Source organism: Tursiops truncatus, chromosome 1, assembly GCF_011762595.2.
Source record: "Tursiops truncatus isolate mTurTru1 chromosome 1, mTurTru1.mat.Y, whole genome shotgun sequence".
In the NCBI taxonomy this organism is placed as follows: Eukaryota; Metazoa; Chordata; class Mammalia; order Artiodactyla; family Delphinidae; genus Tursiops; species Tursiops truncatus.
The window spans coordinates 105,967,014-105,992,532 of record NC_047034.1 but is presented as its reverse complement, the minus strand read 5'-3'; the positions used below and the strand labels follow the sequence as shown (position 1 = coordinate 105,992,532).

Genomic DNA, 25,519 nt, shown 5'->3' with positions numbered 1-25,519 from the left:
GTCTTAGTATAAGACTTGAAGGATGATTTAGAGTTTAAGAAGGAATTACTTTCTAGGGATAGTGATGTGGGTAAGCCCAGTATATACAGGGTGAGGAACTGTGGGATAGAGTGGCTTGCTCTAAGGATGTGCTTTCGTATGGCAATTTCTTATCTGACATACCTGAGGGTAGGTAGGATGCACTTCTAATGGTAACAGTCATCAACTCTAGCAGTTATTTTCAATGAAAGGCCATGCCCTACTGGGGTAACATCTGAATCTGCAGAAAGACACCTTTTATTTGGGAAAAGTCCTTCAGATGAATCCAACAGGACTTTTTCTGTTCCCCACCAGAAGAGCTTTAAGCACATGAAGTATAGTGAGAGGTGTAGCATAATGAAAGACAAACCAGATTATAAAGTACTTTGTACAGAATTAAGCAGTTGAGATTCTATCTTAGAAGGTGTAGGGAGTTGCTGAAAGACTTTTAGCAAAGAAAATACACGATCAGATTTACAGTTTAGAAAGTTCACATCCATCTTCCTCAGACTTGAAGAATTAATTAGAGAGGGTCAAGTCTACAGGCAGCAAGTTTAAGGAGGCTTCTGTGGTAGTCCAGGTTAAACATGCTTAATGCCTTTTGTAACAGCAATGAAAGCAAAGAAGAGAGAGTCAAGCAGTTTTGGTAGAATAAATGTGTGGTGTCTGGATATGAGGAAGAAGGAAGAATTGAAGATGGTTCTTAGATTGGTTATGTGAACAGACTGATGAATGGTGGTACCCTTCACAATGATAGGTAATTCATAATGGGGAGCAAATTTAGTGATAGGTATGATTAACTCAGCTTGGCAGTAGATAGTCCTCTTCAGAACTCTGGTTATTGGATTCTGTATGATAAAATTATTACCCCTGAACATTTTATAGCCAAAGTTAAGTTGGCTTAAGTTGGCTTCAAAAGTTAAGTCAGATATTTTCACACGCTTGTTCAAAACCCTCCAGTGGCTTCTAGCTATTTTAGAACAAAATCCAGAGTCGTTACTGTGATTCTGCAAGTTCATACATGATTTACCCCTGGCTACCTTCCAATCTTATCTTCCAAAACTCTTTCATTCTCTCTCATTACCCTCTAGCCATATTGACTACTTTGCTCTTTTGGACATACCAAGGACACTTTTACCTCAGGGCCTTTGCATTTACTGTCTCTGCCTAGATAGCTCTTCTCCCAAGTACTTTCATGGCTTTCTCTCTCACTTCATTACAATCTCTACTCAGATGCTGCCACTTCAGCAAGCTCTTCATTACTATCCTATGTAAAATAGCAACCCATGTCTTTCCTTATCCCTTTCACTGCATTACCACTACCTGAAATAACAATCAATTTCTTTATCATCTGTTTTCAACATTAGAATGTAAATTTCATGGCTAAGTAGTACCACTGGTTTTCAGAATAATCTCTGAGGAGTTGATAAGACATGCTGAAGAAATGTTTCCTGTTCATATATTCATATGACAAACTAAGCTATTTATTAATATCTGGGGTTCTTTCTAGCCTCTATCACTTTTTTTTTTCTTTTTTTAAATGCTTCCAAGTCTTTTCTTTTTCCTCATTTGAAAGTACTGGACCATCTATCTAGGCCTCCCTTTCTCAGATCTTCCAAAATTGACATATTCCAGTCTTAACCTATATTAAAAGCTCACAAAATTTTTCTGGATTCCGTCCACTAAAACTGATCCCATCTTCCTGTGAATTTTTCTGTGACTACTTTTAACATTCTGTTACATATAATAATATCTGTATCTCTTCAAACTATAAGTTTTATAGGGTAGCATTCTAACTGGTTAATCTTTGTATTTTTACTGGATGTGGCAACATTTAATTCATGCAAAGTAAGCCATAAATATGTAATGGAAAAATAAAGATAATTGGTTTATTTATTTCTGAAAGCTGTGTGTATAGTGTAGTTTATTATTTATAATATCACACTGTGACTTTTAAAACAAAAAGTTATTTTTTATAAAGTAAAAAAGTATAATTTGAAAATATAAAATGTACTTGATTTTTATTTATAATTGTAAAATATTGTACATTTGAAATATAATTACTTGTAGAATGTAGTATGCTAATTACTAATAGTTAACGACTTTATCTAGTCTGTTAGTTTGAACCATATGAAATTGCTGTTTTTTTAGTTTAGAATCAGATATTGGCATGTTCATATGGTTCAACCTATATATGTAAAAATCTTCTCATAGTTTTAGCATAAAAGCCAGTATTTCTCTAATATATAAACCAGTTCATATGCTTTGGATCTAGCTTTCCTCTTCAACATATTAGGTGCGCAACACAAAAATCCATTGAATGCCTGAAAACATAAAACTGACAATAAAAATTCATTGAATGCTGGAAAGCATAAGACTGACATGTAGTAACTGTAAATTGCCTGTGATAGGTAATATCCAATGTCAGTTTTAAAAACCTTTATCATACTTTGACATCTATGTACATCTTCCAGAAATATGTGTGGGAAAAATCATTTACTTTTTAAAATGAAATACAAATGCTTTTCCTTGCACGTTGAATTGAAATAGTTAAGAAGGGCATTTCTAAAGAAGTAAATGACAGAACTACTGTCTTTTCGCATAGTGATAAAATAATAAAAGGAGTAGCTTAATTGAAAAGCATATATAAATATTTATACTTTTACATTAGAACTTCATTGAGATCCTATAATTAATCATTATTTTTATTCCTCTAAAAGAGAACATTTTAATGCCAATCATATGCTAGGCAATATAATTTTGGTTTTATCTAATGCTTACAGAAGCTCTGTATTTTAGAGAATGGTATCCCTGCTTACATAGTTTCTTCAAGAAACCTATTTGTCCCATTAAATTTGTCCCATTAAATTTGAAATACTAACTTTTTCTCTTACTCTAATCTGGTCTCAGAGAAATAGAAAAGTTATTTCATATCTTCAGTTTGATGTTCCTGATACTGGATAACAAGAGGAATTAAAAGTATTTTTATTTTAAATTTGGAAGGTTAATAGGTATATTCATAAAAGCATATCTAATGAGTCATAGACAAACACCAGATTCAAGCTAATGTTCTTAATGGTAAAGCATAATTTTAAAAAAGTATAGTGTGTGTGTGTGCTTCATGTTGTAAATGAATATTTAAGGGACTTAGTAAACTATTTAAGCCCAACTCAATGTGAAATCCAAATATTTTATTTAATAAAGAACAAAATCTGACCAGAAACTCTCTCCTAAATGAGTGACCATGGGAACAGGAGAGAAATGAAAGAAAAATTCATAAGTTTGCTAATTGCTTTTTCCTCCACTGTATATAGCGTGTTTAACTAGTTATATTGGTGTTTAATGTGATATATATCAGCTCACTTTTTTAATGTGTTGTTTTGGTGTTTAATGTGATATATTTCAGTTCACTATTTTTTCCTCGTATATATTGTCTCTCCCATCACAAGTATCTCCATCCTCCCCTTAATTCAGTGTCATGATGTACTGTGTGTGTTTGATTTATTGATATGATGCTGCACATCTGATGCTTGTCTCTTAGCTAGTAGTTTTGAGTCTTCTGGAGAATATAGGTTGATTGTATGCTATTTTATTTCCAGATTAATACTGACTGCCTCAGTGATAAAAGTAGAGATGCTTAAATAATATGCAAATATTGGTCTTTCTTGTGAATAAGTGCTTCCTAACTTGATGCTTAGTTTTATCATTTCTTTTTTGTGGATTGAAGCCTACTAGACTTTGACAACTAATATAACTAAGTAGGAGATGGCATTAACTTCTGTTACTTTTCTCATGAAACGTTTGAAAAAAATTCTGTTAGTTTTCTGTGGTTGCTGTATCAAATTATCAAAAATTTAGTGGCTTAAAACAACACAAATTTATTACATTACAGTTTCATAATTGAGAAGTCCAAAATGGATTTCACATTCTGGAGGACATAGGAGAAAATTTGTCCTTACCCTTTCCATCTTCTAGAGGCTGCCCATATTCCTTAGCTCGTGGCCCTCTTCCTCTGTCTTTGAAGCCAGAAACAGTGGCTCCGGTTCTTCTCATGTGACCTCCTCTTCTGCCTTCCTCTTCTACATTTAAGGACCCTTATGATTACATTGGGTCCATCTGGATAATCCAGGATAACCTCTGTATTTTGAGGTTGGGTGATTAACAACCTCAGTTCCATCTGCTATCTTAATTTCCCTTTCACATGTAAAGTAACATTCACAAGGTTCTGGGGATTGCCACATGGACATCTTTGGGTTGGGTCGTTAAATGGTAAGTTTTTTGTGATTCAGTATTACTGGAACTAAACTGGGAGGTAGGACAGTAACATTATTTCACTTATATCAGGACCTTTCTTGAAGTCTTTAGACATGATAGAAGTTTATTCACTATAACTTACTCCCTAACTTTTAACTAATGGAGTTGTTTTTCTTATTTTTCACCCTATCAGTTTGATGCCTTTCAAAATAAATGTATCTACCCCAAGTATATATATTATAGTGCTCACAGTATTCTTTTGACCCTTGTTTTTCACTTGCTGATGTCATTTGATCTTACTTAGAAGTTATAAAAATGGTTTATTTGTCTCTGTAGCTGCTTACCTTTTCAAACTTATTCTTAATAGGATCGGAAACTCCATGGCACAGCTCAACAGCTGCTCCAAGACAGCAAGACAAAAATAGAAGTGATACGAATGCAGATTCTTCAGGCAGTCCAGACCAATGAATTGGCTTTTGATAATGGTGATGGAACAGAGATAAATTGTCATTCTTATTATTATGGGCATGTATAGTGCTAAATAAATTTTAAGGAAAGAAGTGGTGGTTCAAAATTAAGGAGGAGGAGGCATTCTTGAGTTTTTATCTTGAGTTTTTATCTTTGAGTTTTTATCTTTGAGTTTTGATGGCTAAGATGCAAGACTGTATTTTAACATTGTGTCTATTAAGTATTACTTCAGTGTTTATTGACTTTTAAGAACTAACTTTTAATGTTGTAAGAACTTATTCCTTTTTCTTGAGTTTTAATCCCTACGTATTAGAAAGTCAAACAAATGGTTCAATTAAGTTTGTTTTTTTTTTTGTCCCTCTCTAGCCAAACCTGTCATAAGTCCTCTTGAACTTCGGATGGAAGAATTAAGGCATCATTTTAGGATAGAGTTTGCAGTAGCAGAAGGTGCAAAGAATGTAATGAAATTACTTGGCTCAGGAAAAGTAACAGACAGAAAAGCACTTTCAGAAGTAATTTTAAATAAAAATTTTAACTTAATAAATATGTTAGTCAAAGAATATAACTATTTAAATGACACCATTGTCTTTTCCCTGTTTAAGGCTCAAGCAAGATTTAATGAATCAAGTCAGAAGTTGGACCTTTTGAAGTATTCATTAGAGCAAAGATTAAATGAACTTCCCAAAAATCATCCCAAAAGCAGTATTATTATTGAGGAGCTTTCACTTGTTGCATCACCAACACTAAGTCCACGTCAAAGTATGATATCTACACAAAACCAATACAGTACCCTATCCAAACCAGCAGCACTAACAGGTACGTAGCATATATCATCCTGATTTTTTTTTTATTTTTCGTGCATTTTTAATCTACATCTGGTTCTGGTTTAATAAATGAATAAAAATGTGTTTACAGAATTTTTAAATATTGTGGTAAGTTACGCATAACAAAATTTATTATTTTAACCATTTTAAAATACACAACTCATAGGCATTTAGTATATCCAAGCTGTTGTATAACTATAACCAGTTTCTAGTTCCAGGGTATTTTCATCACCCCAGAAGGAAACTCAGTACCCATTAAGTAGTCATTCCCGATTCCTCCTTTCCCTTCAACCCCTAGCAATCACTATTGGCTTTCTGTTTCTATAGATTTGTCTATTATAGATGTTTCCTATAAATGGAGTTATATAATTTGTGGCTTTCTGTGTCTGACTTCTTTCACTTTCTGTACTGTTCAAGGTTCTTTCTTCTTGTAACATGTATCAATATTTCATTCCTTTTTATGGCTAAGTAATATTCTGTTTTACAGGTATATATCTGGTTTTATTTATCTGTTTGATGGACATTTGGGTCGTTTCTACCTTTTGACTACTGTGAATAGTGTTTCTATGAATATTTGTGTGCAGGTTTTTGTTTGAACACCTGTTTTCAGTTATTTAGGGAATATACCTAGATGTATAATTACTAGGTCATATGGTAATTTTATGTTTATGTTTTTGAGGGACCATCAAACTGTTGTCCATGGGGGCTGCATCATTTCACATTGACAGGGGTTCCAATTTCTCCACATCCTCAACAACACTTGTTATTTCCCCCCTTTTTTTTTAATTATTGCCATCCTACTAGGTCCATTATTGACAGTGAGGTAGCGAAGTTTCCAACTATTTTTGTAGACTTTCCTATTTCTCCTTTCAGCTATGTAAATTTTAGCTTCATATATTTTCAGGCTCTGTTAAGTGCATATATGTTTATAATTTTTATATCTTCTAAATGTATTGACTATTTTATCAAAATATAATATCCTTTTTCTCCTGTAACAATTTTGGATTTAAAGTATTTTGTCTGACGTTAGAGTACCCACTCCAGCTCTCTTTTGGTTACTGTTTACATGAATATCTTTTTCTATTCATTCTCATTCAGTTGATTGTGTCTTTGGATCTAAAATGAGTCTCTTTTGGACAGCATATAATTGGATCATAGTTTGGGTTTATTTATGTATTTTAATCCATTCTGCCATTCTCTGCCTTTAATTTGAGCCGTTTAATCCATATGTGTTTAAGATAATTACTGATAAAGTGTAATGCAATTCTGATGCTGACTCCCCAGAGTTAGGTCAAATTTCATAGGTTCATGGCACAGTCCCCCACAAGACTGTCCTCGTTTCAGACACAAGCTGCCAGGTTGGAGTTTCCCCAAACACTCACACTTCTGACCAACTGGCTGCAAACTCAGGGGTTCCTACTACCACCTCATGCTCAGTAATTCCATAGAACAACTCACAGAACTCAGGAAAGCTCTGTATTTACAGTTACAGTTTTCTTACAAAGGCTACAAATTAGGACCAAAGAAGAGACACTTAGGGAGAGATCTGGCAGGGTACCTAAAGTTTCCTTGCTTTCAGCATGCAGCACCCTCTGAGAACATCAATTTGTGTCCCCAGCCAAGAGTCTTACTTTAGCTGTGAGTATTCAGAATTTTTTTTGTGGCTTTATTACATAGGAGTGATTGAATCATTGGCCACTTTGATTGAAGTCAATCTCCAGCCCCCAACCTTTTTCTGAAAGACCAAAGGTCAGGTTGATATGTGGCTCAAAGCATGAGCCCTCTAACTATGTAGTTGGTCTTTATGGTATAGCCAGCGCCCATTCTGGAACTGTGTATGGGCCTACCGAGAGTCACTTTGTTAGCATAAACCCACATGTGGTCTGAGGAGTCCACCGTGAATAAGAAAGATGCTGCTATTACTAGGGAAATTGCAAGGGTTTAAAAGCTCCCTCTTAAGAACCAGGGAAATAAACCAGCCAAATTCATTATTATAGAACAAAGAAGCTTACATCGGCCGTTTTGCTAATTGTTTTCTGTAAGTCTTAATCTTTATTTTCCTGAATTCTTTTGCTTTCTTTTGTGTTTGATTGACTTTTTCTAGTTTACCTTTTTTATTCTCTCCTTGTTTCCTTTTCTGTGTGTGTGTGTGTGTGTGTGTGTGTGTGTGTGTGTGTTTCAAATCTTTATTGGAGTATAATTGCTTCACAATACCGTGTTAGTTTCTTTTGCACAACAAAGTGAATCAGCCACATGCATACATGTGTCCCCATATCCCCTCCCTCTTGAGCCTCCCTCCCATCCTCCCTATTCCACCTGTCTAGGTCATTGCAAACCACTGAGTCGATCTCCCTGTGCTATGCTGCTGCTTCCCACCAGCCAACTATTTTACATCCGGTAGTGTATATATGTTGATGCTACTCTCACTTCATCCCAGCTTTGCCCTCCCACCCTATGTCATCAAGTCCATTTTCTATGTCTACCTCTTTATTCTTGCCCTGCAACTAGATTCATCAGTACCATTTTTTTTTCTTTTTAGATTCCATAGATATGCATTAGCATATGTTATTTGTTTTTCTCTTTCTGACTTATTTCACTCTGTATGACAGACTCTAGGTCCATCCACCTCACTACATATAACTCAATTTTGTTTCTTTTTATGGCTGAGTAATACTCCATTATATATATGTGCCCGATCTTCTTTATCCATTCATCTGTTGAGAGACATTTAGGTTGGTTCCATGTCTTGGCTGTTGTAAATAATGCTGCAGTGAACATTGTGGTACACGTCTCTTTTTGTATTATGGTTTTCTCAGGGTATATGTCCAGTAGTGGGATTGCTGTTTCATATGGTACTTTTATTTTTAGTTTCTTAAGGAACCTCCATACTGTTCTCCATAGTGGCTGTATCAATTTACATTCCTACCAACAGTGCAGAAGGGTTCTCTTTTCACCACACCCTTTCCAGCATTTATTGCTTCTAGCTTTTTGTTTGTTTTGTTTTGTTTTGTTTTTTTTGCGGTACACGGGCCTCTCACTGTTGTGGCCTCTCCCATTGCGGATCACAGGCTCTGGACACGCAGGCTCAGTGGCCATGGCTCACAGGCCTAGCCGCTCCGCGGCATGTGGGATCTTCCCAGACCAGGGCACGAACCCATGTCCCCTACATCGGCAGGCAGACTCTCAACCACTGTGCCACCAGGGAAGCCCACTTCTGGCTTTTTTGATAATGGCCATTCTGACTGGTGGTTGGTGACACCTCATTGTAGTTTTGATTTTCATTTCTCTAATAATTAGTGGTGTTGAGCATCTTTTCATGTGCCTCTTGGCTATCTGTATGTCTTCCTTGGTGAAATATGTATTTAGCTCTTCTGTCCATTTTTTAATTGGATTGTTTGTTTTTTTGATATTGAGCTCCATTAGCTCTTTGTATATTTTGGAGATTAATCCTTTGTCTGTTGTTTCATTTGCAAATATTTCTCCCATTCTGAAGGTTGTCTTTTTGTCTTATTTGTGGTTTCCTTTGCTTTGCAAAAGCTTTTAAGTCCCATTTGTTTATTTTTGTTTTTATTTCTTTTTCTCTAGAAGGTGGGTCAAAAAAGATCTTGCTGTGGTTTATGTCAGAGTGTTTTTTCCCATGTTTTCCTCTAAAAGTTTTATAGTGTCTGGTCTTACATTTAAGTCTTTAATCCACTTTGAGTTTATTTTTGCGTATGGTGTTAGGGAGTGCTCTAATTTCATTCTTTTACATGTAGCTGTCCAGTTTTCCCAGCACCACTTATTGAAGAGGCTGTCTTTTTTCCATTGTATGTTCTTGCCTCCTTTGTCATAAATTAGGTGCCCATATGTACGTGGGTTTATCTCTGGGCATTCTATTCTATTCTACCATTGATCTATATTTCTGTTTTTGTGCCAGTACCATAGTGCCTTGGTTACTATAGCTTTGTGCTATAGTTTGAAGTCAGGGAGCCTAATTCCTCCAGCTCCGTTTTTCTTTCTCAAGATTGCTTTGGATATTCAGGGTCTTTTGTGTTTCCATACGAATTGTAAGATTTTTTGTTCTAATTCTGTGAAGAATGCCCTTGGTAGTTTGCTAGGGATTGTATCGAATCTGTAGATTGCTTTGGGCAGTATAGTCATTTTCACAGTATTGATTTTTCCAGTCCAAGAACATGATATATTTCTCCATCTGTTTGCGTCATCTTTGATTTCTTTCATCAGTGTTTTATAGTTTTCTGAGTACAAGTCTTTCTCCTCCCTAGGCAGGTTTATTCCTAGGTATTTCATTCATTTTGTTTCAGTGGTAAATGGAAGTGTTTCTTTAATTTCTCTTTCTGATTTTTCATTGTTGGTGTATAGGAATGCCAGAGATTTCTGTGCATTAATTTTGTGTTCTGCAACCTTACCAAATTCATTGATTAGTTCTAATAGTTTTCTGGTGGCATCTTTAGGATCTTCTATGTATAGTATCATGTCATCGGCAAATGGTGACAGTTTTACTTCTTCTTTTCCAATTTGTGTTCCTTTTATTTCTTTTTCTTCTCTGATTGCTGTGGCTAGGACTTCCAAAACTATGCTGAATAAGAGTGGTGAGAGTGGACATCCTTGTCTTGTTCCTGATCCTAGTGGAAATGCTTTCAGTTTTTCACCATTGAGAATGATGCTTGCTGTGGGTTTGTCATATATGTCCTTTATTTTGTTGAGGTACATTCCCCCAATGCCCATTTTCTGGAGAACTTTTATCATAAATGAGTGTTGAATTTTGTCAAAAGCTTTTTGTGCATCCATTGAGATGATCATATGTTTTTTATTCCTTAATTTGTTAATGTGGTGTATAACATTGATTGATTTGCATATATTGAAGAATCCTTGCATCCCTGGGATAAATCCCACTTGATCATGGTGTATGATCCTTTTAATGTGCTGTTGGATTCTTTTTTTTTTTTTTTTTTTAAGTGGCAGTAAAAAATATATGTGGTCAACATTGTTACTTTCACTTGCAAATAAAAGAGTTGGGATGTATAGAAACCTGTTCTTAACTTTTTATCAAGAGTACTTATCATCAAATTACTCCCATCCAGGCTTCTGCAGGTCTGGAATTTTCTTTCCACTGGATAGGAGTATGTGGTGGGAATTCCAGTTAACATTTTTATTAAAAAAAAAAAAAAAAGAATCAGCATAGTCAAGTTGTCTTAGTGTTAAGGATTTCTGTTTGCTAGTATTATGATCATCAGTGATATTGGTCTATAATTTTATTTTTTTGTGATATCTTTTTCTGGTTTTAGTATCAGGGTGATGGTGGCTTTGTAGAATGAATTTGGGCGTGTTCCTTCCTCTGCAATATTTTGGAAGAGTTTGAGAAGGATCAGTGTTAGCTGTTCTCTAAATGTTTGATAGAATTCACCTGTGAAGCCATCTGGTCCTGGACTGTTGTTTGCTGGAAGATTTTTAATTACGGTTTCAATTTCATTACTTGTGATAGGTCTGTTTATATTTTCTAATTCTTCCTGGTTCAGTCATGGAAAATTGTACCTTCCTAAGAATTTGTCCATTTCTTCGTGGTTGTCCATTTTATTGGCATATAGTTGTTTGTAGTAGTCTCTTATAATCCTTTGTATTTCTGTGGTATCAGTTGTGATTTCTCCTTTTTCATTTCTAATTTTATTGGTTTGTGTCCTCTCTCTTTTTCTTCATGAGTCTGGCTAAGGGTTTATCAATTTTGTTTATCTTCTCAAAGAACCAACTTTTACTTTTATTGATTTTTGCTATTGTTTTATTCGTTTCTATTTCATTTATTTCTGCTCTGATCTTTATGATTTCTTTCCTTCTACTGACTTTGGGTTTTCTTTGTTCTTCTTTCTCTATTTGTTTTAAGTGTAGGGTTAGATTGTTTGAGATTTTTCTTGTTTACTGAGGTGAGATCGAATTGCTATATAAACTTCCCTCTTAGAACTAACTGCTTTTGCTGTGTCCCATAAGTTTTGGGTCATCATGTTTTCATTGTCATTTGTTTCTATGCATTTTTAAATTTATTCTTTGATTTCTTCGGTGATCTCTTGGTTATTTAGTAGCGCACTGTTTAGCCTCCATATATTTGTGTTTTTTCCAGGTTTTTTTTCCTGTAATTGATTTCCAATCTCATAGTGCTGTGGTCAGAAAAGATGCTTGATATAATTTCAATTTTCTTAAATTTTGCGAGGCTTGATTTGTGACCCAAGATGTGATCTGTCCTGGAAAATGTTCCATGTTCACTGAAGAAGAAAGTGTATTCTGCCACTTTTGGGTGGAATGTTCTATAAATATCAATTAGATCCACCTGGTCTATTGTGTCATTTAAAGCTTGTGTTTCCTTATTTATTTTCTGTTTGGATGATCTGTCCATTGGTGTAAGTGGGGTGTTAAAGTACCCTGCTGTTATTGTGTTACTGTCGATTTCTCCTTTCATGGTTGTTAGCATTTGCCTTATGTATTGAGGTGCTCCTATGTTGGGTGCATAAACATTTATAATTGTTATATCTTCTTCTTGGATTTATCCTTTGATCTTTATGTAGTGTCCCTCCTTTTCTCTTGTAACAGTCTTTATCTTAAAGTCTATTTTATCTAATATGAGTATTGCTACTCCAGCTTGCTTTTGATTTCCATTTGTATGGAATATCTTTTTCCATCCCTTCACTTTTAGTCTGTATGAATCCCTAGGTCTGAAGTGGGTCTCTTGTAGACAACATATATATGGGTCTTGTTTTTGTATCCATTCACCCAGTCTGTGTCTTTTGGTTGGGGCATTTAATCCATTTACATTCAAGATTATTATCGATATGTGTGTTCCTATTACTGTTTTCTTAATTGTTTTGGGTTTGTTTCTGTGGGTCTTTTTCTTTTGTGTTTCCCACCTAGAGAAGTTTCTTTAGCATTTGTTGTAAAGCTGGTTTGCTGGTGCTGAATTCTTTTAGCTTTTTTTTTCTCTCAAAAGCTTTTGACTTTTCCATCAAATCTGAATGAGATCCTTGCTGGGTAGAGTAATCTTGGTTGTAGGTTTTTTCTCTTTCATCACTTTAAGTGTATCATGCCCATCCCTTCTGGCCTGCAGAGTTTCTACTGAAAAATAAGCTGATAACCTTTTGGGGATTCCTTGTATATGTTATTTGTTTTTCTTCCCTTACTGCTTTTAATATTTTTTCTTTGAATTTAATTTTTGTTAGTTTGATTAATATGTGTCTTGGTGTGTTTTTCCTAGGGTTTATCTTGTATGGGACTCTCTGTGCTTCCTGGACTTGGGTGACTATTTCCTTTCCCATGTTAGGGAAGTTTCCCACTATAATCTCTTCAAATATTTTCTCAGACCCTTTCTTTTTCTTTTCTTCTTCTGGGACCCCTATAATTCGAATGTTGGTGCATTTAATGTTGTCCCAGAGGTCTCTGATACTGTCCTCAAGTCTTTTCTTTTTCTTTATTCTGCTCCTTGGTAGTTATTTCAACTGTTCTGTCTTCCATCTCACTTATTTGTTCTTCTGCCTCCGTTATTCTGTTACTGATTCCTTCTAATGTATTTTTCATTTCAGTTATTGTGTTATTCATCTCTGTGTGTTTGTTGTTTAGTTCTTCTAGATCTTTGTTAAACATTTCTTGTAGTTTCTCAATCCATGCCTCCATTCTATTTCTAAGATTCTGGGTCATCTTTACTATCATTACTCTGAATTCTTTTTCGGGTAAGTTGCTTATTTTCTCTTAATTTATTTGGTCTTGCAGGTTTTTACCTTACTCCTTCATTTGTGACATATTTTTTTGGCATCTCATTTTTTTATTATTATTATTAGTGGGATTGTGTTCCTGTCTTACTGGTTATTTGGCCTGAGGCTTCCAACGCTGGAGTAGGCTATTGGGTAGAGCCGGGTCTTGGTGTTGAGATGAGGATCTCTATGAGACCTCACTCTGATGAATATGCCCTGGTGTCTGAGGTTCTCTGTTTGTCCAGTGGTTTGGACTCAGAGCTCCCACTGCAGGAGCTTCCACTAGACCCTGGGCTCGCAAATCAAGATCCTGCAAGCTGTGTGGGGTGGCAAAAAAAAAAAAAGTAACAAAGTAAAAAATAAAATTAGACTATGAAACTAACAGATATGTTATTAGAAAGAATGTAAAAATAAAAATATAGATGAATCAACACCCAGAAGGTACATCAGTACCACAATCATAAAAAAGAGGAGGAGGGAAAAGAAATAAAAAAAGGGGTGGGGGGCGTGGGAGGCCTTGGCTGTGGAGAGTGGGGCCTAGGCAAGGGTGAGGTTTGGGCAGTGGGTGGGGCCAATGCTCAGGACCCAAAGGGCTAGAAAAGGCCCTGGGGGCTGTGGGGGGTGGAGCTTAGGTTCAAGGAACAGAAGGGGCCCAGGTATGTCCCCCACCCCTGGCCTCAGAGGTCAGGGCACCTCACCGGGGAGCCCAACAGGCTTCCTGCTCAAGTGGGCAGGACAAATGCCCTCTCCTCTCCTGCTCCTCCAGTCTGGAGTCTGGGAGGGCCCCTCCCGCTTGCCTCTCCTGATCCCCCCATCCTCCCTCCTATGCCCCCAAGGACCCACATAGCCTGGAGGGGCCCTGGAGGGCAGGTGATTGGCCTGGGAGTTCAGCAGGCTCCCCAAACCTGAGTGGGCTGGCCAATTGCCCTCCCTCTTCTCCCGCTCCTCCCAAAGGGCACCTCCTGCCTTCTTTTCCTTTCCTCCCCTTGGCCTCCTTCCTATGCCCCCAAGGACCCAGGCAACCTGGAGGGGGCTTTGAGGGCAGGGGATTGGCCTGGGAGCTCAGCAGGCTCCCGGGGCCCCAGTGGGCAGGGCAATCGCCCTCCTCCCCTCACCCACTCCTCCCAGGGTGCCCCTCCCACCTGCCTCTCCTAATCTCCCCAGCCTCCTTCCTATGCCCCCAGGACCCACGTTGCCTGTATGGGGCTTTGGAGGTGGGGGAACCGGCCTGCCTCTCCTGATCTCCCCGGCCTCAGGAGGGCTGAGCTTGTCTGGCCTCCACTTCTTCTCTCCCCTTGGTCCCCCTACGTCCTACCAGTTCACTCTGGGGTTCCTCCCATGTCCTTGGGGGTCAGAGTCCCCCACCAGCGACTGGCAGGCACCCTAGTTGTGGGAAGATGCTAACTCTGTGTCTTCCCACAATGCCATCTTGACTTCTTCCCCCTTTTCTGTGTATTTTTAAATTACTTTCTTAGTGGTTACTCTAATGGTTACAGTTAACAACCTAAATTTATCACAGTAGCCTACAAAAGCTCTGCTCCTATACAGCTGTGCCTCCCCATCGTTATATTTTTGTTGACACAGATTATGTCTTTATACATTGTGTGCCCTTTATATTATATTATTATATATTAGATTATAATCATTGTTGTATGCATTTGTTTTTTAAGTCATACAGGAAACAAAGTTACAAATTGAAAATATAGTAATACTGGCTTTTTAATTTACCTAGTTAGTTTTACTGGTGTTATTTTTTCTGTGATTTCAAGTTACTGTCTAGTGTCCTGTCATTTCAATCTGGTTGACTTGTTTTAGCATTTCTTCTAGGAAGGTCTACTAGTGATAAGCTCCCTTAACTTTTGGGAATCGCTTATTTTCTTCATTTTTGAAGGTTAGTTTTGCATGTATAGAATTCGTTGACAAGCTTTTTTCTTTCAGCATTCTAAAAATTTCCTCCCAGTCCCTCCAGGCCTTTATGCTGTCTGATGAAGAATCAACTTTTAAACTTATTGAGGATTCTTTCTAAGTGATGAGTTGCTTCTCTCTTGCTGCTTTCAATATTCCCTTTTGTCTTTGGTTTTCACAATTTGATTATAATGCATCTCAGAATGGTAATTTCTTTTGAGTTTTTTTACTTGAATTCTTTGAGCTTCTTGATGTGCAGATTCATGTCATTAATCAGATTTGGGAAGTTTTCTGCCATCATTTCTTCACATATTCTTTCTGCCATTTTCTCTCTTCTCTCCTTCTGAGATCCCCATAATGTGTATTTTTGTAGTCTTTATGGTATCCCAGAAATCGCCTAGTCTCTGGTTTTTTTTGTTTATTTGTTTGTGTAGAACAAATGTTTATTGATGTACAGACATTTTGAGGGGGGCTCAGAGACAGATGTAAACACAGAAACAAGCATCAGCTTTCATGAATATCAAATATTATGAAGCAGAGACAAGCAGCAGAACTCAGGGAGTCCTCCCACCAGCAACTTCCCATGAGCCTGTTCATAAACATGAACACCAAGATCTCTCCCAAAACCTATCTTTAGTAGAGCTCAAAGAGAAGTTCTCATGAAGTCTCTTAACAGATTAAGCCAGGTATCAAATTAGTTAGGTCGATTGCAAATCATTTTTAAGTCTATTGAGTTTTACCTTCTGTTTGCTTTGCTTTGTCTTGTTTTTAATTAGTAGCATACACATTTAGTTTTATGTCTTACTGATCAACTTACTCTTATCATTATAAATATTTCCTTTTATCTCTGAAAATAGACTTACGGTTTACTTTGTCTGATATTAGTAGAGCCATACTATCCTTTTTATGCCTAAGGTTAACCTAATGAAGTTTTCCATCCTTTTATTTTCAACCTGTTTGTTCTTTTCTACTTAAAGTGATATATTTTATGTACATCATATAGATGTCTCTTTTTATCTAACCTGAAAATCTAATTGAAGTTGTTAGTCTTATATTTTTTAACAGCTTTATTTGTATACATAAACTGCACGTATCTGATATGTACAATTTGATAACTTTTGTCATATCAACCCTCAAAAGTTTCCATGTACCCTTTATAAACTGTCCTTTTAATATTATTTTTGATATTTATTTAACTCTTCAATTCTTGATGTTTGAATTGCATTTACTCTTTTTTCTCTGTTCATCCTTTCCTTCTCTTTGTAGTTGTTTTTGAAGCAAATAGTTCCATTATTCCTTTTCATGTCCCATAACAGTGTTTTAATTACGCCTGTGCATGTGTGTGGTGTGTTTATTGCTTACTTTAGAGATTCAAGTATGCATATTGAACTTATTACAGTCTGTGATCACAGTGTACTCTCTTACTTCCAAATCTGTTTAAAAATTTTATGGAGAAATATTTGCAAATTCTTCCACTTCACCCTGTTTATCCTCATTGTAATATATTTTACTTCTACCTGTGCCTTAATCTGCAGCTGACCCTTGAACAACACTGGGGTTAGGAGCACCAACCTTCTGTGCAGTCACAAATCTGTATATAACTTCACAGTCAGCCCTCCATGTCTGTGGACTCAACCAGCTGTGGATCATACAGTACTGTAGTTATATATGTAGTGAAAAAAAATTCATGTATAAGTGGACCTGCACAGTTCAAACCCATGTTGTTCAAGGTTCCACTGTACATCTTCTAGTGTTGTTTTTACTTAAAGAGCTAAGAACTTTAAGGATATACATGATCCGTGGTTAATTGAATCTGTGAGTGTGGGATTACAGATATGGAGAACCTACTGTTAAGTTACATGTGGATTTTCGACTGCAAGAAGGGTCAGTTCCCCTAACCCCCACATTATTCAAGGGTCAACTCTAATTTACTTCGTTACAAAGTATTTTTCCAAAAACAAAACAAAACATTGTTCTTTATATCTAATGGCTCATTTATCCTTACTGTTATTCTTCACTTATTCTTGTTGTACTTGAGATTTCCTGTTAGAATTTTCCTTTAGCCCTTAGCCATTTCTTTTAGCATTTATTGTAGTGAAGATGTGGTAGAGTCTAATTTTTCCACTTTTTTCTTGTTTATTTCATCTTCATTTTTAAAGAATATTGTCGGTAGAAAACCTTTATAGGTGTTTTTTTCCTTTCAGCTCTTTAAAAATGTGATTTCATTGTCTTCTAGCTTTCCTCTTTGTATTGGGCTGGCCAAAAGTTTTGTTTGTTTTTTTCCATAAGATGGCTCTAGTAGCACTTAGTTGTCGTTAACTTCATTCAAAACAATTTTGTTAGCTTGTATGTGCAGCTGTTATATCAGCCTGCATTTTAAAAACGACTTGTCAAAATTGGTGAATTTTTGTGTAGCCATTTTAATATTGAAGATGGAAGAAAAAAACAACATTTTTGGCATATTATCCTTTATTATTTCAAGAAAGGTTAAAACACAACTGAAATGCCAGTGTGGTGTATGGAGAAGGTGCTGTGACTGATGAAACATGTCAAAAATGGTCTGCAAAATTTCATGCTGGAGATTTCTCACTGGATGATGCTCCATGGTCAGGTAGACCAGTTGAAGTTGATAGCGATCAAATCGAGACATTAATTGAGAAGAATCAACGTTATACCACACGGGAGATACCCAACATACTCAAAGTAACCAAATAAAGTGTTGACAATCATTTGCACCAGCTTGGTTATATGAATTGCTTTGATGTTTGGGTTCCACATAAGTTAAACAAAAAACCCCTTCTTGACCATATTTCTGCCTGCAATTCTCTACTTAAACGTAATGAAAGTGTTCCATGTTTAAAACAAATTGTGATGGGCGATGAAGAGTGGATATGTACAATAATGTGGAACAGAAGACATCATGGGGCAAGCAAAATGAACCACTACCAACCACACCAAAGGCTAGTCTTCATCCAAAGAAGGTGATGTTGTATATATGGTAGGATTAGAAGGGAGTCCTCTATTATGAGCTCCTTCCAGAAAACTAAACGATTAATTCCAGCAAGTACTGCTCCAGTTAGACCAACTGAAAGCAGCACTTGATGAAAAGTGTCCAGAATTAGTCAACAGAAAACACCATGGTCTTCCATCAGGATAATGCAAGACCGCATGTTTCTTTGATGACCAGGCAGAAACTGTTACAGCTTGGCTGGGAAGTTCTGATTCATCTGCTGTATTCACCAGATGTTGCACCTTCATATTTCCATTTATTTAGGTCTTCACAAAATTCTCTTAATGGAAAAAAATTTCAATTCCCTGGAAGACTGTAAAAGGTACCTGGAACAGTTCTTTGCTCAAAAAGATAAAACATTTTGGGAAGATGGAATTATGAAGTTGCCTGAAAAATGGCAGAAGGTAGTGGAACAAAAGGGTGAATATGTTGTTCAATAAAGTTCTTGGTGAAAGTGTGAAATGTGTCTTTTATTTTTATTTAAAAACCGAAGGCACTTTTTGGCCAACCCAATATTATGAGAAGTCAGCTGTAGTTCCTATCAATGTTTCCCTTCATGTAATGTCCCTCATTCCCCAATTATTGAAGTAACATAGAATTACATTGAATTTTCTTCATTTTTTTTCTTTCTGTTCCTAAGACTGGATACTTCAGTTCAACTATCTTTAAGTTTTCTTATTCTTCTGGATGCTCAAATCTGCTGTTGAACATCTCTAGTAAACTTTTAAAATTCCAGTTAGCATACTTTTCAACTCCAGGATTTCTATTTGGTTCTTATTTATAAATTCTCTATCTTTATTAATATTCCCTATTTGTTGAAATACTATTCTGTCTTTTTCCTTTTGGTTTCTTTTAGGTCTTTGACCACATATAAGCTTTGACCATATGTAAGACAGTGGGTATAGAGTCTTTGTCTAGTAAATCCAATGTCTTCCTGAAGGATGGTTTCTGTGAATTTCTGCTTTTCTTGTGAATTGGCCATACTCTCTTATTTCTGTGCTTGCCTCATAATTTTTTATTGAAAGCTGGATATGTTGAGTATTATAATGTGTAACTGGAAGATACTCCCCTTTTCTATAATTTCTTATTGCTCTTTGAAACAGGGTTTAGTTGTTTAGTGACTTTATTTGCTAAAGACTGTATTTTTTGTCATGTGTGGTCACTGAAGTCTCCATTAAGTTAGTGGTCAACTAGTGTTTTGACAGACTTTTTTTTTTTCTTTAATTGGAGTATAATTGCTTTACAATGTTGTGTTAGTTTCTGCTGTAAAACAAAGTGAATCAGCTATATGTATACATATATCCGCTCACTCTTGGACTTCCCTTCCCCCCTCCCGCCCATCCCACCCATCTAGGTCATCACGGAGCACCGAACTGAGCTTCCTGTGCTATACTGCAGGTCCCCACTAGCTATCTATTTTACACATGGTAGTGTATTTATGTCAAACCTCATCTCCCAAGTCATCCCACCTTCCCCTTCCCCCTCTGTGTCCACACGTCCATTCTCTATGTCTGCATCTCTATTTCTGCCTTGCAGAAATAGATTCATCTGTACCATTTTTCTATGTTCCACATATATGCATTAATATACGATATTTGTTTTTCTCTTTCTGACCGACTTTACTCTGTATGACAGACTCTGGGTCCATCCACATCTCTACAAATGACCCAATTTGGTTCCTTTTGATGGCTTAGTAATATTCCATTGTATATATGCACCACATCTTTATCCATTCATCTGTTGATGGGCATTTAGGTTGTTTCTGTGTCCTGGCTATTGTAAATAGTGCTGCAATGAACATTGGGGTACATGTGTCTTTCTGAATTGTGGTTTTCTCAGGGTATATGCCCAGTAGTGGGATTGCTGGGTCATATGGTAGTTCTATTTTTAGTTTTTTAAGGGACCTCCATGCTGTTCTCCATAGTGGCTGTATCAGTTTACATTCCCGCCAATAATGCAAGAGGGTTCCCTTTTCTCTGCACCCTCTCCAGCATTTATTGTTTGTAGATTTTTTGATGATGGCCATTCTGACCAATGTGAGGTGATACCTTATTGTAATTTTGACTTGCATTTCTCTAATAATTAGTGGTGTTGAGCATCTATCTATTCATGTGCCTCTTGGCCATCTGTATGTTTTCTTTGGAGAAATGTCTATTTAGGTCTCTGCCCATTTTTTGATTGCGTTGCTTGTTTTTCTTGATATTGAGCTGCATGAGCTGTTTGTATATTTTGGAGATTAATCCTTTGTCAGTTGCTTCATTTGCAAATATTTTCTCCCATTCTGAGGGTTGTCTTTTCATCTTGTTTATGGTTTCCTTTGCTGTGCAAAAGCTTTTAAGTTTAATTAGGTCTCATTTGTTTATTTTTATTACTCTAGGAGGTGGGTCAGAAAAGATCTTGCTGTGATTTGAGTGTTTCAAACACTTCAAAACACTTCAAAGAGTGTTTTTCCTGTGTTTTCCTCTAAGAGTTTTATAGTCTCCAGCCTTACATTTAGGTCTTTAATCCATTTTGAGTTTATTTTTGTGTATTGTGTTAGGTAGTGTTCTAATTTCATTCTTTTACATGTAGTTATCCAGTTTCCCCAACACCACTTATTGAAGAGACTGTCTTTTCTCCATTGTATAGTCTTGCCTCCTTTGTCATAGATTAGGTGACCATGGGTGTGTGGGTTTATCTCTGGATTTTCTATCCTGTACCATTGATCTATATTTCTGTTTCTGTACCAGTACCATACTGTCTTGATTACTAGTAGCATAGGCTGAAGTCAGGGAGCCTGATTCCTCCAGCTCCGTTTTTCTTTCTCAAGATTGCTTTGGCTATTCGGGGTCTTTTGTGTTTCCATACAAATTGTAAAATTGTTTGTTCTAGTTCTGGGGAAAATGCCCTTGGTAATTTGATAGGGATTGCATTGAATCTGTAGATTGCTCTGGGTAGTGTAATAATTTTCACAGTATTGATTCTTTCAATCCAAAAACATGGTATATCTCTCCACCTATTTGTATCATCTTTAATTTCTTTCATCAGTGTTTTATAGTTTTCCGAGTACAGGTCTTTTGCCTCCTTAGGTAGGTTTATTCCTAGGTATTTTATTATTTTTGTTGTGATGGTAAATGGGATTGTTTCCATAATTTCTCTTTCTGATCTTTCATTGTTAACGTATAGGAATGCAAGAGATTTCTTGCCTTAATTTTGTATCCTGCAACTTTACCAAATTCATGGATTAGCTCTAGTTTTCTGGTGGCATCTTTAGGATTTTCTATGTATAGTATCATGTCATCTGCAAACAGTCACAGTTTTACTTCTTTTCCAATATGTATTCCTTTTATTTCTTTTTCTTCTCTGATTGCTGTGGCTAGGACTTCCAAATGCCTGCAAGCAGAAAGAAAATTTGCCATGTTTGCAGCTGAATTCTGTGTTTGTGTGCCAAGGCATACCTTCAGCATTCACCCAGGCATTTTGTAACTCTGCCTTTGCTTGCACAGAGCTTGAAGATCTGCCAGATGTGAGAGCTTAGGGCCTTTTCAGATCTCTTCTGAGTATGTCTCCTTTTGCATCTAGCCTTCTAGTTTTCCAGTAACACGTGGAAACATTGCAAAGCTCTTATTCCTTAAAACAGTTTACTCCCTAGCTTTTCGCCAAGACTCTAGGCTGTCTATTAAACAATATAGACAACTGATATCCTTTGCTCCTGGCTTCAGTGGTTGTTTCATTTGCCTTTAAATGCCCTCCACTTAGCTATTTCTCTGTCCTGAGAGATTTCTTAGGTGAAAAAAAGACATACCCTTTCTGTTAGTCCTTCAGGGAGCCTTCAGAGAGGTCAAAGCAGGCATCCACAGTTCTTTGAGTATGAAGTCTTCTCTGCTCCCTCTGGCACTGGGACCCTGTACCAGGAATGCAGCCTGCTATCTTCAGGACTATCACCAAACCATTAGGGGTTGGGGGGAGGAGGGATGAAGCAAAGATAAAGTAAAATGCCAGAAAGCTCTCCTACCAAGTATTCATTGCATTTTTTGATCAAGCATTTGTTTGGTTGCAGTAAACCTTTGTTTCCCAGATTTTTGTTCAAGTTGATTATAAGTAGTTTCCCGGTTTTATTTGTTTGTTTTCCTGTGTTCCTGTGGAGAAACTGCCTTTGGAGTTTGCAACTCTAGCATTTTCTTACCATTACCTACAAAGGTTTTTATGGCCCATGTGAATGTGGCATATTTTTGATACACAGGCCTCCCTCTTCTCCAGGAATCCTTAAATTATCTTATCAATATGAATGTCAGAGAGGGCTTTACCTTAAAAACAATCGTCATTAAATATTTTGAGGATATGAAAGTGTTCTTCAGAATTGCATAGCATACTATCACATTTTAGTACTTTTGGGTACCATTAATCAGCTTTATATTATGGCAGACTTTTACATTCAACCTTGAAGGAGAAATTTACAGTTGAACAATGCTGTTGCCACTATTAAGATCAGTTTAAATCTGCAGTTACCAAATTGAGTTCCTAAATCTGAGGTACCCTGGGATGCCAAAATGAATTCACAAGGGTACAACAGGATATTTTAAGTTTTTGAGGGAAACACAGTATTACTTCACTTCCTACCATCATCATTAATCTACTGGCTTCAAGGTAGTTGGAGTTTCAGCATTAGGTCGAATGACATGCCTTCTGATTATGTCACATATTGATGAAGCTGGGTGTTCCTGGTTTTTCCTTCACTGCTATAATGATAAATACTATGGGAAATCAATGTGGAATAGAAGATAAGGGTGGCACTTTCAAATCTAATCCCAAAGTTTGATAAGTTACACAGTGCCCAATAGATACACACATCTCATTAGGAAGTGATCATGGTTATTTAAGAATGAAATAAGATTACTTTTTTTCTTTCAAATTACGTGTATTATTTTTCAAATAGTTATTAATTTGTTACAATATCTTATGAAACAGAACTGTTAGGTACATTGTTCAGACTAGAAGCACAATGAAAAAATTGAGACATTAGGGTATCATGAAACGAGAAAGCTTGGGAACCTCTGTTCTAAATTCTCCATTGTATTTTAAATATTTATTATTTAAAGCATTTATCTTATGAGGTATCACCTCACACTCGTCGGAATGGCCATCATCCAAAAAATCCATAAGCAGTTAATGCCAGAGAGGGTGTGGAGAAAAAGGAACCCTCCTACATTGTTGGTGGGAATGTAAACTGGTACAGCCACTATGGAAAACAGTATGGAGGTTCCTTAAAAAACTGAAAATAGAGCTACCATATGATCCAGCAATCCCACTGCTGGGCATATATCTGGAGAAAACCATAATTCAAAAGATACATGCACCACAATATTCACTGCAGCACTATTTACAATAGCCAGGACATGGAAGGAACCTAAATGTCCATCAACAGAGGAATGGATAAAGAAGATGTGGTCCATATGTACAGTGGAATATTACTCAGCCATAAAAAAAGAACGAAGTAATGCCATTTGCAGTGACATGGATGGACCTAGAGATTGTCATATTGAGTGAAGTAAATCAGACAGAGAAAGACAAATATCATGATATTGCTTATATGAGGAATCTAAACAAAGGGTACAAATGAACTTATCTACCAAACAAATAGAGTTACAGACGTAGAAAACAAACTTATGGTTACTGGGGGAAAGGGGGAGTAGGGATAAATTGGCAGATTGGGACTGACATACACACACTACTATATATAAAATAGATAACTAATAAGGACTTACTGTATAGCACAGGGAACTCTACTCAGTACTCTATAATGGCCTATATGGGAAAAGAATCCAAAAAGAGTGGATATATATATATGTATAGCTGATTCATTTTGTTGTACACCTGAAATTAACACAACATTTTAAATCAACTGTACTCCAATTAAAAAAATAAGTAAATAAAATAAAGCATTTATGTTTCCAGCCACATCTTCTATAACTCCTACCATGAATCTTCTATTACAATTAATCTGGTTAGTGCAGAGTGCCTATTTAATGTCTTTGACTTATTATCCATTTCTTACTATTTTTTTTTTAAATCAAAACTGGGATATAGACCTATGAAGACCTTGTCGTCTACCTACATGTAATCTTAACCCCTATCACAAGATACTTTATACACTCAGTAGATATTTGGTAAATGTCATTTGATAATAAGGCAGGGACTGTACATCCAAGTTTCACCATCTTATGGCTCAGGGCTGAACATGTTTTTAATATTCAAGAATTTCAGAATGATCTATTGGTTAAAATATCGTTGTTACTTTAGAAAAGTAATAAAGCTGCATTTTTGAAAATCAGCTGATATGGCTGGAAATTATTTTCCTTTTCTATTCTGGTTGGCTGCTCTTCCCAACTCTTTAACCTCTTTTTAGTTCTCTCTTTCCTTGTTCTTCATTCCCTTAATGAACTTTACTCATAGTGATGTAAATCACCAGTCTAAAAGTAAGTATCTTATAATTCTTAAGATATTTTTTTTTTAATTCCTTTAAAAATTTAAAAAAAATTTTTTTTTAAAATTCCTTTATCTACCAGACCTTAAACTAAATATGGAGTTAACTAGGAAGAGAAATAGTAGTGGTATTAATAAAGGATTAGACATGATAAAGTGTTAGCATAGATAAGTAGTAGGAGTATTTACTGGCCTGAGTTTTTACTGTATGCTATTATTTGTGGTTTATCTCATTTATACTCTGGTTTCTTTCGTGGTTGTATGATTATAATACTAAAATTTGCAAATTACTTTGATATAAAGTATAATTTAATTTTTAGTCCAAATTTTGAGACATTTACTAGTTTTTATAAAAGAAGATTCCTCAGAATTAAAGAAAAGTTAATTGTACCAAGATGAAATACTGAATTAGTAAAATTGATATAAAACAGTTTTTCCAGAAAGTTAAAAGAAATAAAAAAGTATTTAGTCCTAATGGAATTTTAGCTATTGCTTATGAATACAAACATTTATTTTTTGGATTTGCTTGTTTTTAAAATTTCATATTATGGGTCATAAAAGTAAAAAATGTAATTTTAAGCCACTTCTTACATGGTTATATGCAATAGCAATTGTGTCACCTCATAAAAGAAAGAAACTTCTAGATACTTAATAAAGATCTTAAATCCCTCCAGGTTTTATTCCAAATGAAAGCAGGTGTTGAACATTGTCATCTCCTAATACATTGAAATTACTAAAATCTTTAATAAGCTATATGCTACCGGGGTTTGAAGTAGTAACCAGATGTTTACAGTTTTCCCAGGATGACTTTTACATCTGAGCATTTACAGTGGAAATGAACTAAGTTTGCT

The 25,519-nt window shown here is 36.0% G+C and overlaps 1 protein-coding gene across 4 annotated transcripts in view; it reads left to right on the top strand.

The window, feature by feature from the left end:
• Positions 1 to 25,519, top strand: part of PKN2 (protein kinase N2) — a 171,422-nt gene that overhangs the window by 58,613 nt on the left and 87,290 nt on the right. For all 4 annotated transcript variants that reach the window (XM_019919811.3, XM_073787614.1, XM_019919810.3 and 1 more), the window contains 3 exons: positions 4,640 to 4,757; positions 5,107 to 5,252; positions 5,343 to 5,556. In XM_019919811.3, the coding sequence (XP_019775370.2) occupies positions 4,640 to 4,757; positions 5,107 to 5,252; positions 5,343 to 5,556 (478 nt within the window). The remainder of the gene's footprint in view (positions 1 to 4,639; positions 4,758 to 5,106; positions 5,253 to 5,342; positions 5,557 to 25,519) is intronic.